We start from the raw sequence: 25531 nt of genomic DNA, 5'->3' as shown, positions 1-25531 counted from the left end.
AGACTTTCCCTCTTGTAAAGTTATGACAATATAAATACAATGCACTGGATTTTACCAAAAAAAGTGTGTCCTATCCTATATATGATTGTACTTGTGTGTCACATCTACGCACATCAAGGATTCTACATGAAGCTTTATCAATGTGAGTCTTTCCATTTTGGTCTATTGCTCATTTCCGTTTCCTTTCACTTTCATTTTGTTTCCATTTGAGTATTACCTTCTCTCTCCTGAGCCTACCCTCTCTCTCTCTCCCTCTCCCGCTCCACCATGTTCCTTTAGGCTGTAGAGAGAAGGGGGGAAGGCTACAACAGCAAGACGAGTGCAAAACATAGCAGGCCGTGAGCTGCTCACGAGCTGCAAAACATGGTGGTGAGACTGAGTGCAAAGGCAGCCGGAGGCAGATGAGCAAGGGCAAAGCTAAATGCAAGGCTGAGGCAAGACAGAGGGGAGAGAGCTAGTAGGTCGACAAGCAGGGAAGCTATGTGTAATCACTATTCACTCAAGCAGTTTGCATAACAGGTTTTCCTTTTCTCACTGCTCACGATTTGTTTTACATCCTTGCAGTGGTTTTGAACAGATGCTTCCTGCGCAAGACACTGAACATTTTTTCCTACCATATCCCAATGTGTATAGATCACAAAACTTCCCACAAATTACTTTTTCCATGATCTATAGCCAAGAAAAAAGTAAAGAAACATCTCCTTAATGGCAATTTTCTTGCCATATTACTATAGCTGTCTTGTCTTAAATTTTAAAAAATGTGTCTGGCTTATTCTAACCAACACAAAAGCAAACATATCAAAGTCAATAATGGTATGATATTATCTTTGGAAGGCTTGTGTGTGTGTGCGTGCAAGCTCAGGTGCATGTGTACTAGGTGAAGGTAACTTTTAAAGCCTGCCTTCTATTCTCCAACTGAGCAATGATGAGTGAGCATTGACTGAAGATTTTAAAGGACTTGTTAATTTAAGACTTTGAAAATAAAGTTCAGTGTGACAAGAAATAATGTCTGCTAATGCCTTTCCATAGACACAACATTATAGTTTTATTTTCCTGAGATGTTATCAGCTACGTAATTCTGTTGAAGAACATGTATACAAATTTTGAAAGGGGTACGTACTCATTTGGATCAAAGGCATGTATCCTCGCCTGCCCATCCTCCTCTTGATGTTTTTCTTTATAGCTCTTGTAAAATTTTATTAAGCTGTCAAGGTCTTGACTTCGATGAAATGCACCATCTTTCTTAGCCAGTTTTTGCTGCAATGGGAATGGGAAAAGAAGCACATCAGCTCATGGTTAGGTCTGCCTAAGCTAGGAGAGGAATGCCACCTAGCAGAACCTCAATAATGGAATAAATCATTGAAGAAGACTTTGTCCTTGACTCCATAATATCCACCAAGAAACTTGCAGCCATGTCAAACAAGAAAGATAGTTCTTTCTTTACAGCAGAAACATATCAAACCATTACCTTTATGACGGTCATGAGTCCACTCTTGAACTGTAGGACTCCCCTCCCTTCACTATTGGGGTCCAAAATTTGAGATAATGAATATGCATGCTCGCAAACTGCAAAAAGATAATCGATATCAAATCAAATTTGCAATTGTTTCAGACATATTCTTACTGCCTATGAACCACAACAGCTCCAATTAGTATTCAAAGGAAAGACTCTTTAAGTGTCACCTATTGTCATCCCATTAATCTGAAAGATATGCCAAATGTCAAAAGATTCATAGTATTAACACAGCAGATCCCCATTGTATGAATCTCCAGCCCCCTAGCTCTCTGTCGTATGGATTCCTTCCCCCTCTTATGGTTCTCCAGCCCCCTCAGCTCCTTTACTTGTGCCTCCTACCCTCTCCTGGACTGATTCTTTGAAGCAAATTAAAGGGCTGATATTGCAGCATTTTTCCGTCCATCCCAACCTGGAAAAGGGTGGCTCTCATCTGAGCATCGTGCCTGCTGTCTTGGGGGGGTTTCCTAACACTTCTGGAAGTATTACCGGAGGCCTAGGGCCACTAGTGCGAGAAGCAAGTAAGACATGCCATAGGTGTCACTGATGGTACGTAGGCGAGTGCTAGTTGATGGTGTCAACTATGTGCAAGTGGTACAAGTGCTGAAGTGATGTGAGCAAGAAGAAGACCAAAGCGGAACAACATCATAAAAGCCAACCCTCGACATGAATGGAAAAGAACTTCAACCACATGACACAGGGTCCGTTGTACCAGGTGAAGGGAGAGGAGGGGATGAGAACACAAGGGGAAGAGATCTTAGAGAAGCGGGCAGAGATGGGGAGTAGCATAGTTCATTAGAAAGCAAGATGACTGATACACCAAGAGAAGATACACACGAGGCGAGCTCTTAAATCTAGCCTCTCACTCCTTCACTCTCGCCTCCTGCCCCTCCTAGAAGGTCCCTCCATTTTTCCCGTTTCCCCCTCTTCACCTTCTCCTCCTCTGCTCCCCCCGCTGCAAATCTCCTTTCCTTCTTTCTTTTGGATGTCTTCCTGCATCCTTAGCCATTCCACCGTTTGTGGGGCGCTTCGCCCTTGATGGCTTCTGCAATACTCCAGCCTGTCTTGGGCCAGTGAATCCCGTGCTCCATGTGTTCTCCTGTCTATTCCATGCGCTCCTGACACTAGTCGGTTGCGAGGGTTGGTGCACCATCTATACCTCTTAATTGTTGGACTGCTTCCCATGTGCACCAACGAGTACCGCCTGCGCCTGTGCACTCTGCTGGACTGCTTCCCATGTGCACCAACAGGTGTACCCGGTGTACCATTGCGCTAGTACTTCCCTCTACTTCCCTCTGATCAACTTTGACCATGGTGGATCGAGGTTGAAGTTTGGCATTCTTCAGTCATGTATTGCTTCTGTCATATCCAAGTCATGTCCAGGTCCTCTATAAGTCATGTACTGTCAAGTCATGTCCATGTCAAGTCATGTCCAAGTCAAGTCATGTCCAAGTCATGTCATGTCCAAGTCATGTCAAATCATGTCCATGTCAAGTCATGTCCATGTCAAGTCATGTCCAAGTCATGACCATGTCAAGTCATGTCCATGTTTGTTTCAGAGTGACCAAGATGTGAACATATGTGAACACGATGTGACTAGGTATGACCAAGGTCTAACAACTTGGCATGTTGCTAAGGTGACCATGATGTGACCCAGGTGTGACTCTTGGTGGGAGTCCCGGAGACTTTGAGTACAACAGTGCCCCTGCAAGCAGCTCTTCAAGTTGTCATTTTGACCCTCCTGGACTTTCTTGCTGCGCCACAATCAGCCCCCGAAGCTGATGCGCCTGCTGCAAGAAGCTCTTACCAAGTTGTCATTTTTCACTTCTGGATTTACTTTCTTTGTCACAAACATCCCCAAGATGGTGCACATTCTTGCTTCATCTCTAGGAAAAATACCAGCTCTTGGTTCAAGGTTTAGCAGCTCAATCCTCTGCATTCTCATGCTCCAATCTCTCATAGGTTCAGCACATTATCAACTCGACTTTCAGCTCCATTCTCAGCTACAGATTTTTGCATTGAACAGCTCCTTTCCTTACCCCAGTTGTTCAGGATTGCCAGTCCAGCCCTCTCCCTCCCCCTCCCCCTCAGCACCCTCCCTTAGTTTTCCCTTAGATTCCCTTAAATTCCCTTAGTTTACCTTCCCTTAGAACTCCTTTTCCCATTCAATCTTCTCATATTGATGGACGGATCTATCTTTGGTTTGTATTGGCCTTCCACCTTTGATCGACAAATGGCAACCCATCCAATCAATCCTCGTCCAGTTCCACCAGCCGCCAGAACATGTATTTTCTCAAAAGACGAGATGTTACAGTTGCAAAAAGACATGGACTCCTTCCCACGATCGGAGCTACATTTGGAGTGGTGACTGAGACCCCCCCTTCCTTGCTCTTTCATCTCTAGCACCAGAGGCGATTAGATCGGATGAGTGTCTAGAGTTAGGGTCATTGTCTCTGACCCTAACATTTTTTATGATCACATCATGCTCCAACTCTCGAACGGCTCTCTTTTTAAGCAGAGAGTTGAGATAGTATGCAGGCAGGACTTGTGTCGGAAATGCATGATCTTTGGACATTTTGCCAGTGATTGCCCAAAGAAGAAGAAAATACATAAGAAAGTTTCTAGTGAGGCTCCCTCTCGTACTCAACAAAGCGCACCTTCGGCACTACCTCATCATCCAGCACCAGCTGCACTTCCCGTACCTACTATTGGCCAATACTGGGTTCCGGTTAGAGTGAGAGTGGCTTCTCCACCACATACAAATCAAGAGGGGGCCTCATCCACCCTAGATCCCGTCCATAGTGGGCCTTTTAGCATTCTCAATCCTGTTGGGATTAGTAATGCTATAGATCCTTCTCAAGTAGTGGAAGGAGAATAAAATGTGCAATGCATTCAAGTGGAAGGAGAATAAAATGTGCAATGCATTCATACATGATGGGTTTGAGATTATGGAAAGGTGGATCAAAATATATGTGCTTCACCATAACAACTAGATATGGTCTTCTCCCACACTTTTCTAGCCTTTCTGAATGATTTTTCACATATCTAGGATCATTACGACAGAGATGAATGGGATAGAATTGGAAAACTAGTATGCAAAGTATTTCATTAATTATGGGCTTAAGTTTGTGCTAGATCTTGATAAGTTGTTTAATTATTTAGATCCATTTACCTCTTTGAAAAAAATAATTATGGCTTTTTTTGCACTTTCCTAGCCTTCTAGAAATTTTTCAATGGCATGTGTAATGGGGATCATATTGGGAAATAAGCGTGCAAGGAATTCATACATGGTGGGTTGGCATGGGTAAAGGGGGTCATATTGGTAATAAGTGCGCAAGGAAGTCACCTCCCCATCTGTAAGCCCCCATATGAGGAGAGCATGGGGGATGTAGACCTGGAGATAATGGGGCTGCCACATGGGCAGCACATGAGCTGTCATGTGGACAGCACAAGAGACCTTGTGCAGGAGAGATGGCAGGGGCATGAAGCCCTGGGTCTGACCTGGCGAGACGGAATAGCAGAGCAGGCGTACGGACTGCAGCAAGGCACGATGACATCAGCAGGGTGTACGAAACTGTACGGCATTGGAGAAGGGCCTGGCAGAGGCACAACATGGCGGGGATTACCAGCGGTAGGGCTGGTTCCAGCCAGCCTACCATGCCTAGAAAATGATAGGACTAAACGGTACTAGTCAATATCCTATCGATAATAAGAGTGCAATTAGAAAGAAGTACCAGTGACTACACTCTTGGCATTGCCATTTTGTGAGGATAATGATGATTAACAAGGCATAGAACTATGTAAAAAGCTTGGCTTGTATAATTTCTAGAGACAATAAAATTTTTTTGACGTGCAAATTATGGTTTTATGTGGATGTGCACTTGTTTAAAATGATTTACTATTACTTTCATTAGGTTCTATTTTTCATCTACTCTTTGTTCCTGCAATCTTTGATTTAGCGTCAACTGTGGTTACACTTTTTCCCCTAATCTCAACAATGCACAGTAACTACTTGCTAAATGCACTACAACTTATATGTATCTTCTGCAGACAATGCTGATATTTGATTGTAGGTAAAGTTTATTTGCCAATAACAAAGTGATGTCTACTACTATTGAGAGGTAGTTATCGAGCATGTCAAAGAAAAGACCAATAGCCAGTATTAATAAATAAGCTTCTCAAATGTCAACTACTGGAGGACAAGTGTAGGAACGAAAACAATCGTACAATGGCAAGTGGCAAGTCACAAAAGAGAGAAACTTTTGAGTTGCAAATTATAATGATAAAGGACATAATTATGAATAAGAAAAGGGTCATATTTGAAGGATTAATTTTACATCATTATGGTACATATGAAAAAAATAAGAACTCGCCATACCCTAATATAAGAGCAGACTTCACTGACAAAGACAGGCTTATAACAATCACTTTGCAAATTGATAAGGACCTTATCAGTAAGCATGAGAAAATAATTAGATTAGGTACTATGTAAGATTCAAGAGCTTTTGGATTGCTACTAAGAAACCTAATTTATTTTTCAGACCTTCAAGATTACTTGAGCAACATAAGAGGCCTTCCTTCTTTTCTTTTCGTTGTTCGATCTCTTCTGCTCAGCTAGAGAACTAAGCACAAGATGAGGAATGAACGCTTGTCTGCAAGCCTATGTAGCAATGAGTATACATGCTAATATTTAATTCCTACAATCATTTTTTTGTCCTTTCAAATAATTCACCCGATTTTCCCAATCTTACGTTCCTTCACTTGTTCCACATCTTCCAACACAATCACATCCTTGTTTTGTACCATTGATTCCACATCTAGTTGTGCCTCCTCCCACACATCCGGATTATTTTCCCAGTTATACTTGATTTATTCTTGGTTAGGACCAACGATGCTTCTCTTGCAAATTTTCTTCGAGGCATCTTCTTCAAGGCCGTGGTGCCTCATCAGAGCATCCCCTTCTTTTTCCTCTTTCTAGACTCCCTTCATTGAGGAAGGGAAATGGGTGTCTTTTGCCTGATCACCTTCTTTGAGTACAAGGGTTTCATGCACTTTGGCACCAAATATCTTTCACAAGAGCTCTTTTTTTGCCTTGGCAGACTATGGTGAGGAGGGTTTTATTCCCTCTATTACTAAGGACACAGTTATTGGATACCCTATCGACAAGGAATCTCATGGGGATTTTTCCCTTGACGACTCCCCTACCCTCGCCCACGCATATGCAAGGAGGTCTACCATCTCGGAGGGTTTGTTTCTACCACCAGGTCTGGGTAAGGTGTTCCATCCTACTTCCTCCTACCAATGAGGACATAGTTAGTTAGAACATTTAGTTCCTCGATGGTGTGCTGCACCATTGTCGCAGGTAGTTGATTCGCAATCAGCTTCATCTAGGTGCCACTGGTGGTTCCATTGATATACTTTTTCTACAAGAACACAAACTAGATGCCAGAGATTGCTCACAGTCAGGTAAATTACTTTTGAGTCATACTTTTTGGTCTTGTGTCTTGGACACAGGGGGAACATGCATTTCAGCTTTAGACTCTTTTATTCCCCTTGTAATCAAATACTGTGTCATTATGCTCTCCAGAGAACAATGGATTAGTCTATTAATTTCTGGATATAAGGATCGTGTTCTCAACCTCTATGCCTCCAACAAAGGGGATGTGTCCTTTTCTGGAAGGAACTCCTCTCTTGGAGCCCCACTGCAAAGTCATGGATAATTGGAGGTGACTTTAACATGGTGGAGTTCCATTCAGGAAAAAAGGGGGGGAGAGAAGGTGGCATTCATTCTCAAGAGAGAGAAGCTTGGGATGCATTTCTTTTTCAGTACAATGGCAAAGATGCTTGGACAGATGATGCCTTTCACACGTTGCCACACTTACTCCAGTTTTCTTGGTCGAATAGTTAGTTGCAAATGCCCATCCATGCATGGATAGATAGATTACATGTTGATGATTGGGTACATGACAAAGGAGGTTCAATATGCATTGCACCAAGGGTTACCACTTTGAATTACTTTCCAGTGGTTCCTATGAATTTTGAGCCTCATGAGAGGACCGCTCTGCTAGTATTAAGAATTCCAAATGCGTTATATGCAGAGGAGAGCCTTAGAGAGGATATTTTGCTGAAATGAGTCTCTCATTTGCATGTGGTGGCTTCTTGCAGGCAGGGGTTTTATGATCTCTGGTGCCGTGCTTGGTTCAAAGGAACTCTTTCTCTCCTTTGGCTGATTTTGGAAAGGTAGAGTTTATGCCATATTGGAGCATTTACTTCCATAGGTGTGGGGATCCTTTCCCCTGTGGACTTTCCTCCCTCGCCACTAGGTTGGGTAAGGTTTTCTAGTCTACTTCCTCCCGCCGGATGAGGATTGTTAGTTGGAATATTTAGGGCCTTGGTGGTATTCCTCGTTGTTGCCAAAGGAAGATGATTCATAATCAGCTTCATCTAGGTGTTACTGGGGGTTTTATTGCAAGCTGGATATGAAAGATTGTGCAAAGTCAAGTAAACAGCTTTTTGGTCACACTTTAGGTCTCCTGCCTTTGGCATTAGGGAAGGAACATGCATTTTCAGTTTCAGATTCCTTTCTCCCCCTTGTGGTTCGACATGGTATCATTACTCTCTAGAGCATAATGGATTTTACTTCTTATAGGACATAAGGTTGGTCTTCTCAACCTATGTCCCCAATACTAGAGAGGGTGTTCTTTTTGGTGGAAGGAACTTTTTTGGGCCCCACCTAGAGGCAACTTCTATGTGGCGGAGCTTCCTTTAAACAAAAATGGGGGAAGGAAAGGTGGCACTGACTTTGCAGCTTGGGATGCTTTCTTTTTCAGTTATGTGGTAGACATTTTGGACAAATGATGCCTTTCACACTCTACCTCGTTTGCTTCTCTTCTCGTGGTTGAAAAGGAGATGTCAGATGCCTATTTACACATGGATTGACAGACTTTATGTTGATGATTGGACATTAGATATAGGTCGTTCTGCATGCATTTGACTAGGGTTTCCACCTTAGATCACTTTCCAGTGATTTTTCCTTGCGTGAGATCCTTCTCTACCAGTATCAAGATCTTGGATGCCTTGTATGTAGAGCAAGGCATCATTGGGTCCATCTCTCGCTATCAAGGCGGAGTGCCTTCTCCTTTACTTCTGTCAGCAACCCATTTGGTATTAGTAATTTTTATCATTCAATCGCTATTACCAAGAGACATTAGATTTTTAGAAGGGAGGTTGGCCTACACCAATAGTTAACAGCCATACATAGCAAAGAGCGGAAACAACATACAGAGGCTTGGATTCAAGAGATCCTTGCTACAACAAGGTATGCACCTTTCATGCACGATAGTTATTTTGAACTCGGATAGGAGGAAGAGTCAATAAACACTTCTCTACTTTTTGCCCAAGACATGGTAGAGAAAGTGCTTCTCATCTTGTCGACTTTGATGGGATTTATAGTTAGCTCCTAATGCCATCTTATGTATTGCTACTGATTTTTACACCTCCCTTCCTTTTGCAAATCCTGACACACCTACCACGAATGATGGCAGACAAAGAATTTGGCAAGCTATTCTAGCATAAGTAAAACAAGATTTGTGTATGGTCAAAGCATGGGGGTTAGCTATTCTACTCTTGCATTTTGAGAAAGCTTATGATAGAGTAGATTGGGGTTTCTTTGAGGGTACCCTTCTACACTTTTGTCCTTTTAGATGCTTGATTCAGAGGGCTCTCTTTGTACAGGTCACCCCACAACAAGGTGCTTATCGGAGGGACAAGGGGAGATAGAGTTCATGTTTTTTTATCAATCCCATACGGATGCCTTCTTGCCCCTTTCTTATACTTATTCATGGCTGAAGTAACTAATTTTTGAGATCTCAGGCCAACATTATTGGGTTGAGACTTCCCTTAAGCAGGATGAGGAAATCCTGGACAAGGAGATAGTAATGCGCCATTTATTGCAGGACTCTGGAATTCCCAAAATGGAAACCTTTTTTTCACAAGAATGGACTTCCATTAAGTATGAATAAAACTCCCTAGAGCAAGCTCAATGTGGTAATACATCATGGCATGCATGAAAAAAAATCCTCAAGAAGAGGTACAAAATGACCAAGGTTGAGGCTGAAAATGCGATCTCAACCTTGTGGAAGACTCAGAGAAGAAGGGAAAGTCCCTCCATTCCTTGAGGAAAGCAACCCTCCTAGCAGAAGCTACTCGAGAGGACCCCTACATGCCCGTCCAGATGGCCATTAGTGTAGGTATAGTGTCTATCCATATACTGGCCAGTCTGAGAGGAGTGAACCTTGGATCAATCCAATGCCTCTCTGCACTTGGCTCTCCATATATGCCACGCTGATATACTCACTAGTATCTCCCAAGAAGAGTCCACCGAGGTATGCACAGTGTGAGGCAAGAACATCGTTCAGAGAACATGGCTCAATCAAGTGTCATCTGATAGCTATAGCACATGATGAGTCATGCCTCTCAAAGAAGACTTGAGGCTCTAAAAGGGAAAGGCAAGCAACTAAGCCCCAAGTCATGAAGAAGGGGAAATGTGCAAAAGAACTGAAAATCCTGGCAACCCCCATCCATATAACCCCTGCCTATCTGCAATCCCATAAACAATGCTAAATAGTCTCCACAACAGCATGGCAACAACGGGGCAAGAAGGATCAGCCCCAAACCTGGATCTCCACAGGTTCACTGCAATCCCACCATGAATGGAAAGCCAAAAAAGGGAGTGATTGTTCTATTCCTGTGGGATTTCCAGAGTCTGCTTTAAAGCTTTTCTGCAGATCGCAAAATATGAAAGGCATCCCAATGAAGAGCTCTGGAGGGCATCCAATCTCTTCAATTGAGCTGAGATCTCCTGGCATTACTAACCGTGTAACGAAAGAAGGAGAGGCTCCTCTCTCAGTGCCCTTCATCAATCCACTCCCACTCTCCTGGGTCCCATTCAGGAACTTTATGGGTACACCTCCATAAAGCCATAGTCTCCAAGATCCCAGGGAAATGAGAAGAGGGTCAGGATCTACGTACCACTGAAGGTCAAAACCAATCTCCACATAGCCTACAATAATGACCAGCTGAAATGCTCTCTCTAGCAAGATGTGATCTGAAGATCTAGACAGCCCACCTCCCAAAAGCACATCAAGAACTAGGGCATACTCATGTGCATCTCGCACTGCAATAACCTGAAGTGAAATGCCCATACTAGAGAATGCAGCAATCCAAGTGGAGCAAGTGATATGCATGTCATCTGTGTCCACATCCAATCCTCTAGCAAGCCTGCATCGATCTACTGAATTCTGCCTGCACTCCCTTTGAGATGACTAATCATCTGAGCTTTCCTATCCTTTGGAAGCTTTTTGAAAGCTTTCCAGGCACCCACAGTGGAGGCAGGTCCCCTCTCCCAATTGGACCACTGCATGTAATGAGAGGCGCCCAGTGGTCTACCATGCTTAGCCAAAATGCTGTTGTTCCACATGAGTGGCTAACTATCAAATCTTCGCGAGAGGAACGGGGAACCCTCCGAAGACTACTCTTGCAGCTGACCCATGCTTTTAGGATAGTTGCCATGAGAGGGGAGGAAGGAGATGTGAGATGGGCTGAAGTGAAAATCCATCTGGTACTATCCATTCTCCTCCCGAAGACGGACTATATGCTGCAAATGAAAATTCCTTCCACGGTTCCTGTCCATGCATAAGTCCCCTCGCAATCATCTTGCAAAGCAAGGCCCTACACTATAAATCTGGATCAATTATATTGAGACCCCCTTCCAAAGTTGGGAGAATGAGAGTCTCCCACGTAGCTCTGGCTATAACATCATTTGTGCCGTCAAGTCCACTCCATATAAAACTCCTTATCTGCCTCTTAAGGTGAGTGATGCACTCCCTTGAGTGGCACCAGGAAGAACACACAAACATGCCGTGGCCAAAAGGACTTGGTTGACCACGACTACTCTGAAGGCAAGGTCAAGCTTTGCAGAGCCCCAAAAAAGGAGCTTTCTCCTTATACTATCCAACACCGGAGCAAATTATTGTATTGCAAAGAGATGCCCAAGCCAACCTGGGAGTGGGCTGATTTATATAAAGAGAAATTCCCTTTGATCCATGCATCTGTAAAGCCAAAGCAAAGAAGAGTGCCCCTAGAAAGCCACAATCTGCTTTGTCATAAGCTTTCTCAAAGTTTAGGAGTAGAATGGCGAGCCTCTGGCCACTGTGCATGGCCCACTGTGAAGCCTTCCATAATGAGAAGATATTATCAAAGATGCTTCTGCCATGCACAAAACTAATCTACATGTCATGAATAAGATTGGGAAGTAAGGCTTATTGCTTTGGCCAAGATTTTGTAACACGTGCTTAGGAGTGTGATAGGCCTCCACTGGGATACTAAATTTTTGCAACCTCCCTTTAAGCATCTTATCCGAGTTCCAAACGCCCTGCAGGGCTGAGGTATCACATCCCAAAAAGCAACAAAGAATGAGGGAGAAACTCCATTTGAACCTGGGCACTTGCCCTTGTGAAGGGCCAAAAGGGCATTCATGAACTCTGTGTTGGTGAAAGGTGCATCCAGAGAGAAAGCCCATCAGAACACAGGAACTTACCCTTATGAAGGGCAAGAGCGCAGCCCTGAACTCTATGTTGGCAAAAGGTGCGTCAAGTCAAACCTGCATAGCTGGCTTCACCAATATGGGAATACATTGTCATATAGCATATCTAGCATCATCTCTGGCCTATGTGTCTGGATCTACTGTGAGAAGTGAGGTGTAAAAATCTGTAGCTATGCGCATGATGGCATAAGGTTCTGTTTGCAAAACACCGTTTGAGTCAATAAGCTATGATACACTTTCCTACTATGTGGGGACCCAGAGTATTTAAAAATTTGTTTATTGACTCTACCTCCCATCTGAGTCCAAAATGACTCGCGTGCATGATGTTAGTCAGGTTAAGTGTGTTTTAGTGTGTTCTACGCATATCTTTTTTCACCAACAAGGGAATATTCTGCAAAATAATATGTCTAGCATCATCTCTAGTCTGAGTATCAAAATCTGCTGTGAGAAGGGAAGCATAATAATATGAAGCTATGCGTAGTACGACATCTGGATCTGTATGTAAGATCCCAGCTGAGTCAATGAGCTGTGAAACACTCTCTCTACTATGTATGGGTCCAAGAGTAGAGAAGAAGTGTTTATTGACTCTACCCCCCATCTGTGTCCAGAATGACTCCGGGGCATGAAAGGCGTACTATGCTCTCTGATTAAGCAATATCTACAAATGAGCCCTTGCTCCAGCAAGGCGCTCATGAATCCAAGCATCAGTGGGCCTTTTCTGCTCTTTCCTCTGCAAGGATGCCAACTGCTGGCGAATACCAATCTCCTATCTACTAGTACTGGTGACCAAATGATAAAAGTTGCTAATATCAATCAGGGCTATAGCCATAAATGAAGGAGATAGCACTCCACCTTGCATATATATGCAAAGCTGCCTCTGCATAAAAGGCATCTGGTATCGTAATGCTAGCAGAGTGTCCCTTCAAGTGAGGCTCATAAATCATGAGTAATATTGGAATGTGGTCTAAAGTAGAAACACCAGTGGCAATGCATACCGACCCATCTCTATCGAGAGCCCAATCATCAACATAGAATCTATCAATCCGTGCATGTATAGGCATCCGTTGTCTCCTGTTCGACCATGAGAACAGGAGAGACTGAGTTTGAGTGTGAAAGGCATCATCAATCAAGCATCTCTACCATTTATAAAAAACAAGAAGGCATCCAAGGCTGCCCTCTCCAGAGGGTGAATGCCACCAACTCTACCCCCTTTTTGATTAGAAGGCAACTCAGCCATATTGAAGTTACCTCAAAATTGGAAGCTTTGCTACCTCAACCCCAACCAATAGTTTTTCCTACTCAGCCATTGCTGCTGCCCTGATACCCACCCCATACACCAAGACATTAGAGATAGAAAACTATTTCAGATCCATAAGAACGGATTTAGTATATGCAACAAGAAATATGAGAGCTCAAGCTTCAATGGAAAGCATGAAGTCTTCAAAGAGGCTACGACACAAATATAACACATCTCCACCAGCACCACAACTTGTTTCTATGGTTCAAGAAATCATCACCACTCAGGTGAGGTCAACAAAACAAGAGATGATTGCTGAATTCAACAAGGTGAACAAAGCTAACCTCTATGTGGATGTGAAAAGGCAGGAATCTAGAGTAAATAACACCCTAATCCTATGCATGGAGGGATTACTGGATGGCTGTCTTGGCGAAGGAGAGTACATAGAAGACACAATCGATTGCCTCAAGGAGAAAATACCACAAGTTGAATGGGATCAAGATGACATATTGAATATCAATCAAAAGGGAACACATGTACAAGTCTTTCTTAATGACAAGGTTGCAAAGGTAAAGATTCTTCGACAAGCCCACAAGTTGAAGGGCACAAAGATATGGGTATCTAAGGAGCTCACTCCGACCCAGCTCAAACAAAGATCCACTAAACTAACCAAAAGTAAGGCAAGTCAGGAAAGCAGACTAATGGGCAGTCTATCATGAGGGACATTATGAGATGTATCCTAGGCTGCAGTCCTGTGTGTCCCCAACGGTAAGATGGAGCGGGAGAGTATCATTTCTATTTGGTAGACCCTCGATTAGAGGTCTATGATCAGGGGGAGTTTTGTTGGGGGTCTGGCAGTGTCAATGGGTATCCAGCTTGAGGATCTCTCACTAGGGATACTCAATGTTTATGTGCCAGCATGCTGGCAGCAAAGGGCTCCCTTTTGGCGCCATTGTTTACCCGACATGAACTTGTGGGTTGTTGAACACAAAAGTGAGAAATACACGCAACAAGAGGCAGCATCAGTAAAGGCAATGCACTAGACCTCGTCATGCACCCTGAAGGTTCGAAGAATGTGCCACAAAATTAACCCCCAAGGAAAGTCTTGACTCTCTGTATGCCTCTAGCAGCCTAGGAAGTGCCTGCATCTATCCCATTGACTCTGTGGGCAAGACCTCTAGCCATACCTGCAATGGAACCTCTTCATAAAGCAGAAAAGTAACTCATCTTACATGTCAGGCCAAGCTGAGTGAGTGCTCTTTCATTGTTAATTAGATTAAGTGGGAAGGTCAGATTAAGAGGGAATTTCATTTGAAGCTGATGTGGGCTTCATTTTATAGCAAGTTCATCAAAGGTTACCTTGAAGAGTCAATCCTTCCACCTATCTGATGAATGAGACACTAGAGACAGCCCAAGCTACTGTGAAAAATGCTATAATAACTGTGAGACTTCATGTGATGTCAAGGCTCTCCATGACAAAATGTGGCCCTCTCAGGAGGCACATCTGTTTATCAAAGAGTGACATATCCGTTCATTCAATGAACACATGTACAAGACTTGATTCTTTTTATGTGCAAGGTGTGCTTCCTCACTAAATCAGGGTGGACTCTTCATGCACAAACCATTTGAAGCACTGACTGATCATACCTATTATTTATAAACACCTACATTCAAAAACAAATTTGAGACACAACACTACATCCATTGGGCTCCCTTATTATTACTATGTGCAGGGAATGATTCTTCAGAATTTTAGACGGGTGGAACTCTCCATGCACAAACCTTTTGGAGCAGTGGGCACTCATGCCTCTCATTTACATTCACCTACATACATGACAGATTTGAAATGCAACACCACCTCAATTGGGATCCCCCTTTGAAGTATTGGTCCATCTGAATTAAAGTGGGAAAGATGGAAAGGACACTCGTTGGCATGTGAATGTAGATGTCACCTCAATATTCTTGATGACCTGCACACTTTCTACACCAGCAACTGTACAGCTTCAGACTATGTAGAAAAATAGATATCTAAGCGTGCCATACAAGCTGTACTTTCTTGCATACGGAAGATTTTGTGGGTGTGTCATACTGTTTGTACAGCTGTGCGAGTAGAAATAGGTCATGCAACAATCCATTCGCTATATAACATGTATAGCCGGCCATTTAATTGAGATTATATCACGTGGAACACTCCACTAATCTTTTCTGTACATAGTGAGCCTGATGACTTCTGAAGCTCTCTAAATGGGCTTTGTTTTGCAATACCATTTTTGCTCGTTTGGCTGCCATTCTAGACAAGTTCATGACCGTGATGGCTAAGATACAATTATCTCAGGAGGAGTCTGATTAGCATACTGGACCTAAAAGGGTAGAAAATTTTTCCATGCCTATGTCGAGAAGGAGCTCATCAGCACTATGTCATCACAATGTCATGAATCACGTTGTTGTGCTGAACATGTCATGGAGCATCCAAGACGTACCAAAAGAATGTTGCATAACATGTGCTGATAATGGAAGCAAAAAGACATGAGAATATCAATTTATAACAGAGTGACCTTTTCCCACCCCAATTCAGAATGCTCCTAGGACAGTGTTTCAAAGAAAGCAATAGCCAAGAACGTGGTATCATTTTCTCACTGCCTGTTAGTGAGACAGGAACAGAACTGAGACCTTATGGTGGCAAGTCTGTTCGAACGTAGAATGGATGGAGTTTAAAAAGTCATGAATGGTCTCTTGAAGTAGCCATGTAATCTTGAGTTCACTTGTCCCAGGCATCTTCATATAGGTCTAACAGAGACGAGTAGATATTTCACATTTTACAATATCGAATGAAACCATGTGGTAATTGACTAACCTAGAAGATCGATATCTAGAAACATATTTTAAACTTGGTGTATATAAGGATTTAAAAGTGTCTGAATCGGTATTTTCAGTTGATATCCTCCTGACCGTTTTGCTCATAGTTGGTAGATTTCTCTCAATGCCGTCATCTGGTTATGGTCCCAATCTATCGATGTGCAGAGATGCCTTGCACACACTTATCAAGTGGAAGAAGTCAACGTGAGATGCTTGAGTCAAATTTCTTCTCGATATTCAGTACGTCATATTAGACACGACATATACTGCTACTGATCAGTCGTTACTCTAGAGATAACGCTAGACGATGAATTCAAAACTGATCAAACCTTGTCTATTCGCTTTATCTAAAGAAATGTCGGAAGTTCTTAGAGCCTATTGACTCATTACATCAGATAAGGCCTTCCAAGCCACGGTCTTCAAGCATCCCCTATCTAAACAATGTAAAGGTCAGAGCTTAAAGATAATTAACTTCGTAGTTCCAACCCACGGACTGCAAGCATTCCCTATCTAAACAATGTAAAGCTCAGAGCTTAAAGATGATAGACTTTGTAGTAATTAACGTTTCAGGAATTACATCAAGCTCGATCCATAAATTTGAAGATTCTTGGAGGGAGCGTCAAAGCATGCAGCAACAGCCACAGAGAGAGAGAGAGAGAGAGAGAGAGAGAGAGAGAGAGAGACGCATTGTATATCTTTTAACGCGGTAAGTTCCATTTTAATGCGTAGGATCACGATTTCTGCCGCCAGGATGAACTTGTTGGCAGCAGAAATATATGTTTTCTGGGAGGGGGAGCGAGCGAGCGAGCGAGCGAGCGAGAGAGAGAGAGAGCATACGGATGCGGGAGACGTTTGGGTTTTCATATTGGATGTCATCGGCGACTTGGAGGATGGTATCGATGTCGGAGAGGCGGAGGGCGAGGGAGGGGGGGATGGAGTCGGGGAGGCGAGTGCTGGGGCGAGGGGAGGGGGGGGAGAGAGCAGAGAGGACGAGGCGAGTCCAATTGGCGAGAGCTTTACGAGAGTGAGCCATGGACAATTGGCGTTGGCGTTGTGTTAAGGGAGCAACGCAGGGTGGCAAGAGCAGCCACTACTTGATTGTACACACTCCAGTTGGTGGCGTAAACCACAAAATCTCTTTTTTCCTCTTTTTTTGAGCCCTTTGCCCTTTCCCTTTCTTTCCCGTATTCTCACGTCTTCCCTCGAGTAAAGCACACATTTGCCTTTGTTAGCCCCTCGTCTCTTCACTCCCTCTCGGTGGCTCATGAATTAACGCACACGTTTCCCTCTCGGTGGCTCATTGAGGAAAGCACAAGTTTGTCTTTGTTATATCACCTCAGCACAGTAGTAAAGGCATCCTACTAGTTAGCTAAGTAAACACTTACAACATAGCGAGTTTTGTAAAGATTTCTTTTCAATTCTTCGAATGTAAAAGAACCACTATCAACTGATAGTGGTTATTGTCCCATAGATCTTGAAAGGTCTCAAGCAGACTTTAATAGTTAATAGTGGTTATCAATCCCATAGATCTTGAAAGGTCTCAAGGAAACTTTAATGCGATCATCTCTCTCTCTCTCTCTCTCTCTCTCTCTCTCTCTCTCTCTCTCTCATGTGTCTAACAAAAAACATAGAATACATTGTGCCTCTTTCATGTACTTTCCAAAGCAATACTACACTCAAGCTTCCTAAAGGTGCTCCAAGGTGGTTCATTTCTTGGATTGGATGTTGGTTTGAGTCATGCCAACTAGGTCAGCATTCTTTGGCAAGCCTTATGTCTTGTTGTCGAAAGAAGAGGCCCTGATTTTAGTGTGACAAGTCTTCATTGGTTGGCTATTTGTTAAGCGTTGCCACTACCTACCTGTTTGTCAAGTGTGGGATGCCTACACTGCAAGGGGGATATGATTCTTCTCTAAGCGTAACTAGACATTATAACAACCACATCAACTATATGTACACAAGCACACATTGTAAAATGTTCTTATCCTATTCAAGGGGCATGTTTAGCAACACAAGCATCATGTGGATCACTAACACTCCTTATATTCTCAAATTCTTATAATCATATTCTCATCCTAAATTTGCACTCAACTATTGGTGGTTTTTGAAATTTTGACTAAGATACTAACAACAAAATGCAATAACATTATTGAGCCTTGCCCTCTCCCATCTTTTCATTAGAAAGAGAAATATGTCATATATGGAGTAGATATATGTAAGGGCAATGAAAATACTAGCATGTGTAAACACACACATTATTTGAGCATTATTTTTATGAAAACCAATTGTCATGTTGCAAAGTCGATCACTTACTTCACATAAGCTTTTTGAGATTTTCCTTTCACTAGCTTAAATTGAGCTTAAATTGTAAAAAATATATATCTAGTTATCATTTAATGTACAAGACATCGTAAATAACACCAAAGACATGCCATAGGAAGTAATATTTGAAGGTCTTTCCCCCATGAAGGTAATCTTTCAAAATTCAAGTTAAAAGGTAGATAGCACAAATATTAAAGAGCTCAAAAAGTAGCAAGAAAGGACTTCCAAAGTTGAGTGTTCAAAGAAAGAATTACTTAATATTATCTTATAAAGGAGAATCGTTTGTCAATCATGATGGATTAGATGCCCACATGTAGTTTCTCTTGGGTAAGGAGAATAATATGATTCAAAATCTTCTTTACAAAAAGAACACATCCATCATGTGTAGTGAGTGTGTGACAAATAATAGCTTGATAGACTCTTTAGTTAAGATAAGAGTACTTATTGGGTGAATATAGTCTAGTGATTTTCAAATGATAACTTTATCCAATGCTCTCTCTCTCCCCAAATAAGAAAACATCAGGAAAACATCCTTCATGTGCGGTGAGCATGTGGAAAATAATAGCTTGATCAACTCTTTTGTAAAGAGTAAGAGTACTTAGTGGGTGAAAAGAATCTAGTTATTTGCAAATGATAACTTTATCCAATGCTCTCTCTCTCTCTCTCTCTCTCTCTCTCTCTCTTAAAAAAACATGCCTCCATGCATAACGTGCTATGTTACACGTTTATGATTGACCCTCCCTTGAGTTGTACACTATGTGACACAAATGAGGTGGAGATATACATTAGTTTCATTGACTACCTTGATTAGAGATGTGGCACACTCTTTCTATACGAGGTTACTTGCTAGACTCATGGATCCACCATGGGACACCGCCAAGATAGAATGTACCATAGACTTCTTCTTCATAGATGAGGAGATGGTTGGTAGACGTCGAGATTGAGACCTTGAATTTCATGCATACCAAGTCAGTAGGAGATCAAATATAATCCCATAAGCACCCATCCCATTATGGGGGCCATCATTTACATCATCTAGGCGATAGTAGGTAGCCTCTCATTATGCATGACCATGCCATAGAGAGAGGAGTCATGGATGAAACAACTAATCTGAAGCATGCTCAAGAGACACTAGGATCTTGATGGGACCCCAGTTGTATCCAAGCAGAGGCCCAGACTAATCATGATAGACACTTGATTCACGATACATGTTAAGGATATGATAGGAACTAGTTCCTAACACCACATAGAGTATTTCTTGTCATTGATTTGAAGGTGTGATAGACACCTCTAGTTCTTCCCAAGGGAGAGGTGTACTTTCATAACAACTTTAGTATCTTTGCTTCATATCTCTCTCTCTCTTCCCCCCCAAAAAATAATAGTACATCAATCATATGTGATGAGCATGTGGTGAATAATTGTAAATTGATATACTCTTTAGTTAAGAATAACAATATTAAGTGGATGAAAATAACGTAGTGATTTGCAAATGATAGCTTTAACTAAATGCTCTCTCTCTCTCTCTCTCTCTCTCTCTATATATATATATATATATATATACACACACATACATACATACATACATATTTGTGTGAATGGTGTGCTCCCAACCCCTTCTCCTCATCATACCCTAAAACCCTCTGTAGGAACAAAGTGAGACAGGTTGTGAGCACAAGTGAGCAAGAGTGCACACATAAGAAAGCTCCAATAGAAATGTTCAGATGAAACAATACAAGTACTTGGTACATATAGTACCCAAGTACTATTGGTCAACCATAGGGTTGACTTTGTGCCTACAACACCATATCTTTGTAATGTCTTACAAATCCCCCCTTAAAGATATGGCTGAAAGTACCCTGGAAACGTCTCAGGTGTACCCTATAGTACCTAAAGTACCATGGCTGCACAAATTCATCCAGATGGATATGCAACCTATGGGAGTACATGAAAACAATGTCATTGTGAATCACTTCACAACCCCCATTGACATTGTGAGAATGTCTCTGATCCCCAAGCCATGTCGATGTCATAAGAAAAGATATGCTAACAGGGCTTTGGTGAAGATATCCACCACATTGTCCTCAAATGGACAATAGATGAGATCAATGAAGCCACACACACACACACATACATACATACATACATATTTGTGTGAATGGTGTGCTCCCCAACCCCTTCTCCTCATCATACCCTAAAACCCTCTGTAGGAACAAAGTGAGACAGGTTGTGAGCACAAGTGAGCAAGAGTGCACACATAAGAAAGCTCCAATAGAAATGTTCAAATGAAACAATACAAGTACTTGGTATATATAGTACCCAAGTACTATTGGTCAACCATAGGGTTGACTTTGTGCCTACAACACCATATCTTTGTAATGTCTTACAAATCCCCCCTTAAAGATATGGCTGAAAGTACCCTGGAAACGTCTCAGGTGTACCCTATAGTACCTAAAGTACCATGGTTGCACAAATTCATCCAGATGGATATGCAACCTATGGGAGTACATGAAAACAATGTCATTGTGAATCACTTCACAACCCCCATTGACATTGTGAGAATGTCTCTGATCCCCAAGCCATGTCGATGTCATAAGAAAAGATATGCTAACAGGGCTTTGGTGAAGATATCCACCACATTGTCCTCAAATGGACAATAGATGAGATCAATGAAGCCATCAAAAATACAATCCCGTACATAATGATAATGATTTTCAATGTGTTTCATGCAAGCATGAAAGACAGGATTGTTGGCTATGGCAATGCAACTCCGGCTGTCACAGAAGATAGAGTTTTCTTCACCATCCTGTGCATGATGCAAGTCATGCAAAAGCTTCGTTAACCACATGAACTCAGTAGTGGTGGCTGAATTTACAGCTTTGTACTTTGCTTCACTGGAGGAAAGAGAGACTCGCTCTTGCTTCTTACTGAGCCATGAGATACAAGCTGAACACAATGAGAAGTAATAGCCAATCGTCGACCGTCTGTCGTCAATGTCCCTTGACCAATCTGAGTCGGTGAAACCACTCAGCTCTAGATCACAATCTGAAGCATAATGCAAGCCAAGAGAGAGAGTTCCATGGACATATGTGAGAACCCTCTTTGTTGCATGCTAATGTGTGATCGTGGGACAATGCATGAATTAGCTCAAAAGCCCTGTGGCGTAGGCAATATTAGGAAGTGTGGAGCATAGATACATCAAATTGCCAAAACCAACTGCCTGTATAAAGTGCCATCAAACTTTTCAATAGTATCATGCTTACTCAGCTTGAGTCCCTTTTCCAATGGAGTAGCCATAGGCTTAAAGTTCTCCATTTTAGATTTCTGCAACAACCCCTTCAAATACTTTGTCTGTGACATAGAAATCCCATCATGGGTCTGCCAAAACTCAATGCCAAGATAATAATGCAATAGGCCCAAATCTATCATGTCAAAGTTGTGACATAAAGCGGACTACATTGCTGTAATTTGCTGCAAATCATTGCCAGTGAGTATGATGTCATCCACATATAGTAGCAACATGACCAATTCTGATTTTTGCTGCAGAACATACAGATTTGGCTCTGTATGAATGTTTACGAAGCCCTGTGACATCAAAAACTGATGTATCTACTGCTGATACCATGCACGAGGTGCTTGCTTCAGCCCATATAGAGCCTTCCTGAGCCTGCATACCTTGTGCTCTTGTCCCTTCACCTGAAAACCTTGGGGCTGATGTATATAGACCTCCTCTTTAAGATCTCCATTGAGGAAAGTGGTCTTACCATCCATCTGGTACACTGACCAACCATAAAATGCAACAAGAGAGATAACAGAACGAATGGTGGTCATCTTGGCCACTGGAGCAAAAGTCTCCTCATAATCTATGCCCTCCTCTTGTGCATACCCCTTGGCAACCAAACGGGCTTTGTATTTCTCAACTGTGCCATCTGAATGGTATTTCACCTTATAAATCCATTTCGTGCCAACCACATTTTTCCAAATGGGCACATCGACCAAGTCCCATGTGGCATTCTTCCCAATAGATTTAATCTCTGCTTTAATCTCAGCTTCCATAGCTTTCTACCATGCTGAATTATGTTGAGCATCCTTGAAGCTCTGAGGCTCATTTTCAGCTTCCATCACTGAGGTCATCAAAGCAAAATTGACCTTTTGTTGATTTTTATGACTGCTGGCCCGAGTTTTCCCCAAAGTAGGTTGGATCCTTAGCATCCTGAATGGTCAACCTTGCGCAACGTGGAATAGATTTCTCTGATGTACCACTTGAAGCTCTGAGGCTCATATTCAGCTTCCATCACTGAGGTCATCAAAGCAAAATTAAGCTTTTTCTGATTTTTTTGAGTGCTGGCCCTAGTTTTCCCCAAAGTAGGTTGATCCTTAGCATCTTGAATGGTCAACCTTGCGCAACGTGGAATAGATTTCTCTGATGTACCACTTGGAGCTGCATCAGCATCTTTAGTGGACTCACGACATTGATAATGCCTCCAAACATGAGGCTATCTATTCTCAATAATTGGCTGCAAATCTAAAACATTTGAGGGAGAGCCATCCTCAACATGTGACAAGCCCTCTGAACTATGAGAAGTAGAAGGGGAAGCATCAAGAGACTCCATCTCATCATCCTCAAACTGGATGATGTCCAAAGGGGTGTCATCGTATGGTGGCAAGTCTACACTAGCGGGCTGCATGCACTCATTCTCAGCAAAGATAACATCTCTGCTTATTATTACCTTCCTGGTAGCAGGATTATCAAGCCTAAATCCCTTGCTTTCAGTGCTATACCCCACGAAAATGCATTTGACACTCTTGTCATCAAGCTTTGTCCAATGTGCATCTAGAACCAAAGCATATGCCACTAAGCCAAAAACTTTGAAATGACAAACCTTTGGCTTAAAGCCATACAAAGCCTCAAATGGAGTCACATTAACCAAAGCTTTGGCAGGGCATCTGTTCTGAATGTAAGTGGCTATCACAACTACTTCTCCCCAAAAAGCCTTTGAGACTCTCTTGAATTTCAGCATGCATCTCGTCATCTCCATGAGAGTACAATTCTTCCTCTCAAAGAGTGGATTATGCTATGGTGTGTAAGGGCATGTCAAGTGATGTTTAATCCCATGCTACTTCAAAAATCCCTGGAATGCATGTGACATATACTCTCCCCCTCTATCTGAGTTGAGTGTTCCAATTCTAGAATTGGTTTGGTTCTTAGCCATAGCTTTGAACTTCTGAAACCAATAGAACACCTTAGATTTATCCTTAATGAGAAAAAGCCATGTGGACCTGGAGAAGTCATCTATAAAGGTCACAAAGTACATTGCTCCTCTATGCGTCGGAATAGTCATGGGGCCACATACATCATTGTGCACTATTTGCTACAACACTTGGGTTACCTTAACCCAATTCTTGCCTTGTTTACTGAATGACAAGCGATGCAATTTGCAAAGTGCACACTCCTCACACACTTCATTTGCTAGTTGCCTACAATTTTGGCATTCCTTGAGTCATATTATTGTTGTACAAGTAGGACAATGCCCTGTGATGGACATGTCCAAACCTGCTGGCATGCCATAAATTAGCTTGGGAAGTGTTTGCTATAGCCAATGCCTTCTGATCATAAGGTTGAGCATCAAGCTTATATAAGCCTTTGTCATATCGTTGCGGATCTCCATCGCTCCTGCGAGCCTCCCCCTCCCCTCCCGTACCTCTACCTCCCTTAGCCCCTCCTCCTCGCCTCGACCTCTCCCGCCCCTACCTCTCTGCCCTCACCTCCCCTCACCCGCTGCCGCCGCCGCGCCCTCCCTCGCAACCCCCGCCTCACCTCTGCCTCACCCCCTGCCCTCCAACCTCACCCCCTCGCACCTCCGCTCACCCCCTCGCACCTCCGCCTCACCCCCTCACCGCTGCCTCTCCGCCCTCACCCCTCGCACCTCGCCTCACCCCCGCCTCACTCCGTCCCCCCTCGCTACGTCCACCCCCTCCGCCGCTCCGTCCCTTCCCCCCCTCGCCCCTCCGCTCCACCCCCCCCGCCGCCACTCTGCTCCCCCCCGCCTCCCGTTTCGCCCCCCCGCCCCTCGCCTTACCGCCCCCGCCCCCTCCCGCCCCTCCGCCCTTCTGCTCCAACCCTCGCCTTCCCTTCCCGCCCTCTGCCCCCGCCCCCCCCGCCCCTTCACTCCACCCCTCCCCTTCCGCCCCCCCCTTTCACCCCGCCCCCCTTCCGTCCTCCCGCCCCGCTCCGCCTCTCCCCCGCTCCCGTTCCCGCCTCCTCACCTCACCCGCTCTCCGCCCCCACTCCTCCACCCCGCGCCACCTCCGCTTCCTGTCCTCCCATCCCGCTTCCTCCGCCCTCCAACCTTCCCGCTTTTGGCCTCCGCACCCGTCTTCCGCACACCCAGGCTCCACCCTCCCACATCTATCCCCCCTTTTTTCTGGGTGGCAGCCTCTTCCTCATCGGAAGCCTCGCAGTTTGTCTTGGCGGTATGGTGGCTCCCTGCCCGGAACCAGAGGCCCAGTCGTACCCTCCCTCTCCAGATGCCTACCGCGTCATCCTGACAGAGCGACAATCATCTCGGGTTCAGGAGGTTGCCAATGACTTTGCCCTTACCTCTGTTTATGGCAGAGTCATTGGACATTCCCCCTCCAGATCAGCCATCAGGGACTGGCTCATGCTAGAGGACGGCCATATTGAGGAGGTGGCCCTTATGGGAAGGGGCATCTTCTGGCTCAAACTCTCCAATGCGAAAGCTGCGAGCAACCTGATTGCTGGCTCCCCCACGTCAGTGGATGGAAAGATTATCATGATAGTCCCGTGGTACCGTGGATTCAATGCAGCGGATTTTGATGTTCGGTTCCGTATACCTCGCCATCCAGTGACGCTAGTTTTTCCAGGTCTTGCTGCTGAGCTGCGGCCGATTGTCAGGGACCTGGGCTCCCACTTTGGCTGGGTTATGCACGATACTTTCGCCGATGCGATGACTACGGCAGGAGCCCCTCGAGTCCGTGTGGCTGT

General features: G+C 43.7%; 1 protein-coding gene across 1 annotated transcript; it reads right to left on the bottom strand.

The window, feature by feature from the left end:
• Positions 1-1068: 1068 nt before the first annotated feature.
• LOC147894678 (callose synthase 10-like) lies at positions 1069-17242 on the bottom strand. The gene is made up of 3 exons (XM_087385355.1): positions 17047-17242; positions 1469-1566; positions 1069-1257 (listed from the first exon to the last, which is right to left on the bottom strand). Exons 1-3 carry the CDS (start codon positions 17240-17242, stop codon positions 1069-1071), a joined length of 483 nt encoding a protein of 160 aa, XP_087241481.1.
• Between the last annotated feature and the right edge of the window lie 8289 nt (positions 17243-25531).

Source organism: Dipteris shenzhenensis, chromosome 14 (genome assembly GCF_047967505.1).
Source record: "Dipteris shenzhenensis isolate YYH24624 ecotype China chromosome 14, Dip_SZ_1.0, whole genome shotgun sequence".
In the NCBI taxonomy this organism is placed as follows: Eukaryota; Viridiplantae; Streptophyta; class Polypodiopsida; order Gleicheniales; family Dipteridaceae; genus Dipteris; species Dipteris shenzhenensis.
This window is presented reverse-complemented; position numbering and strand designations above follow the sequence as displayed.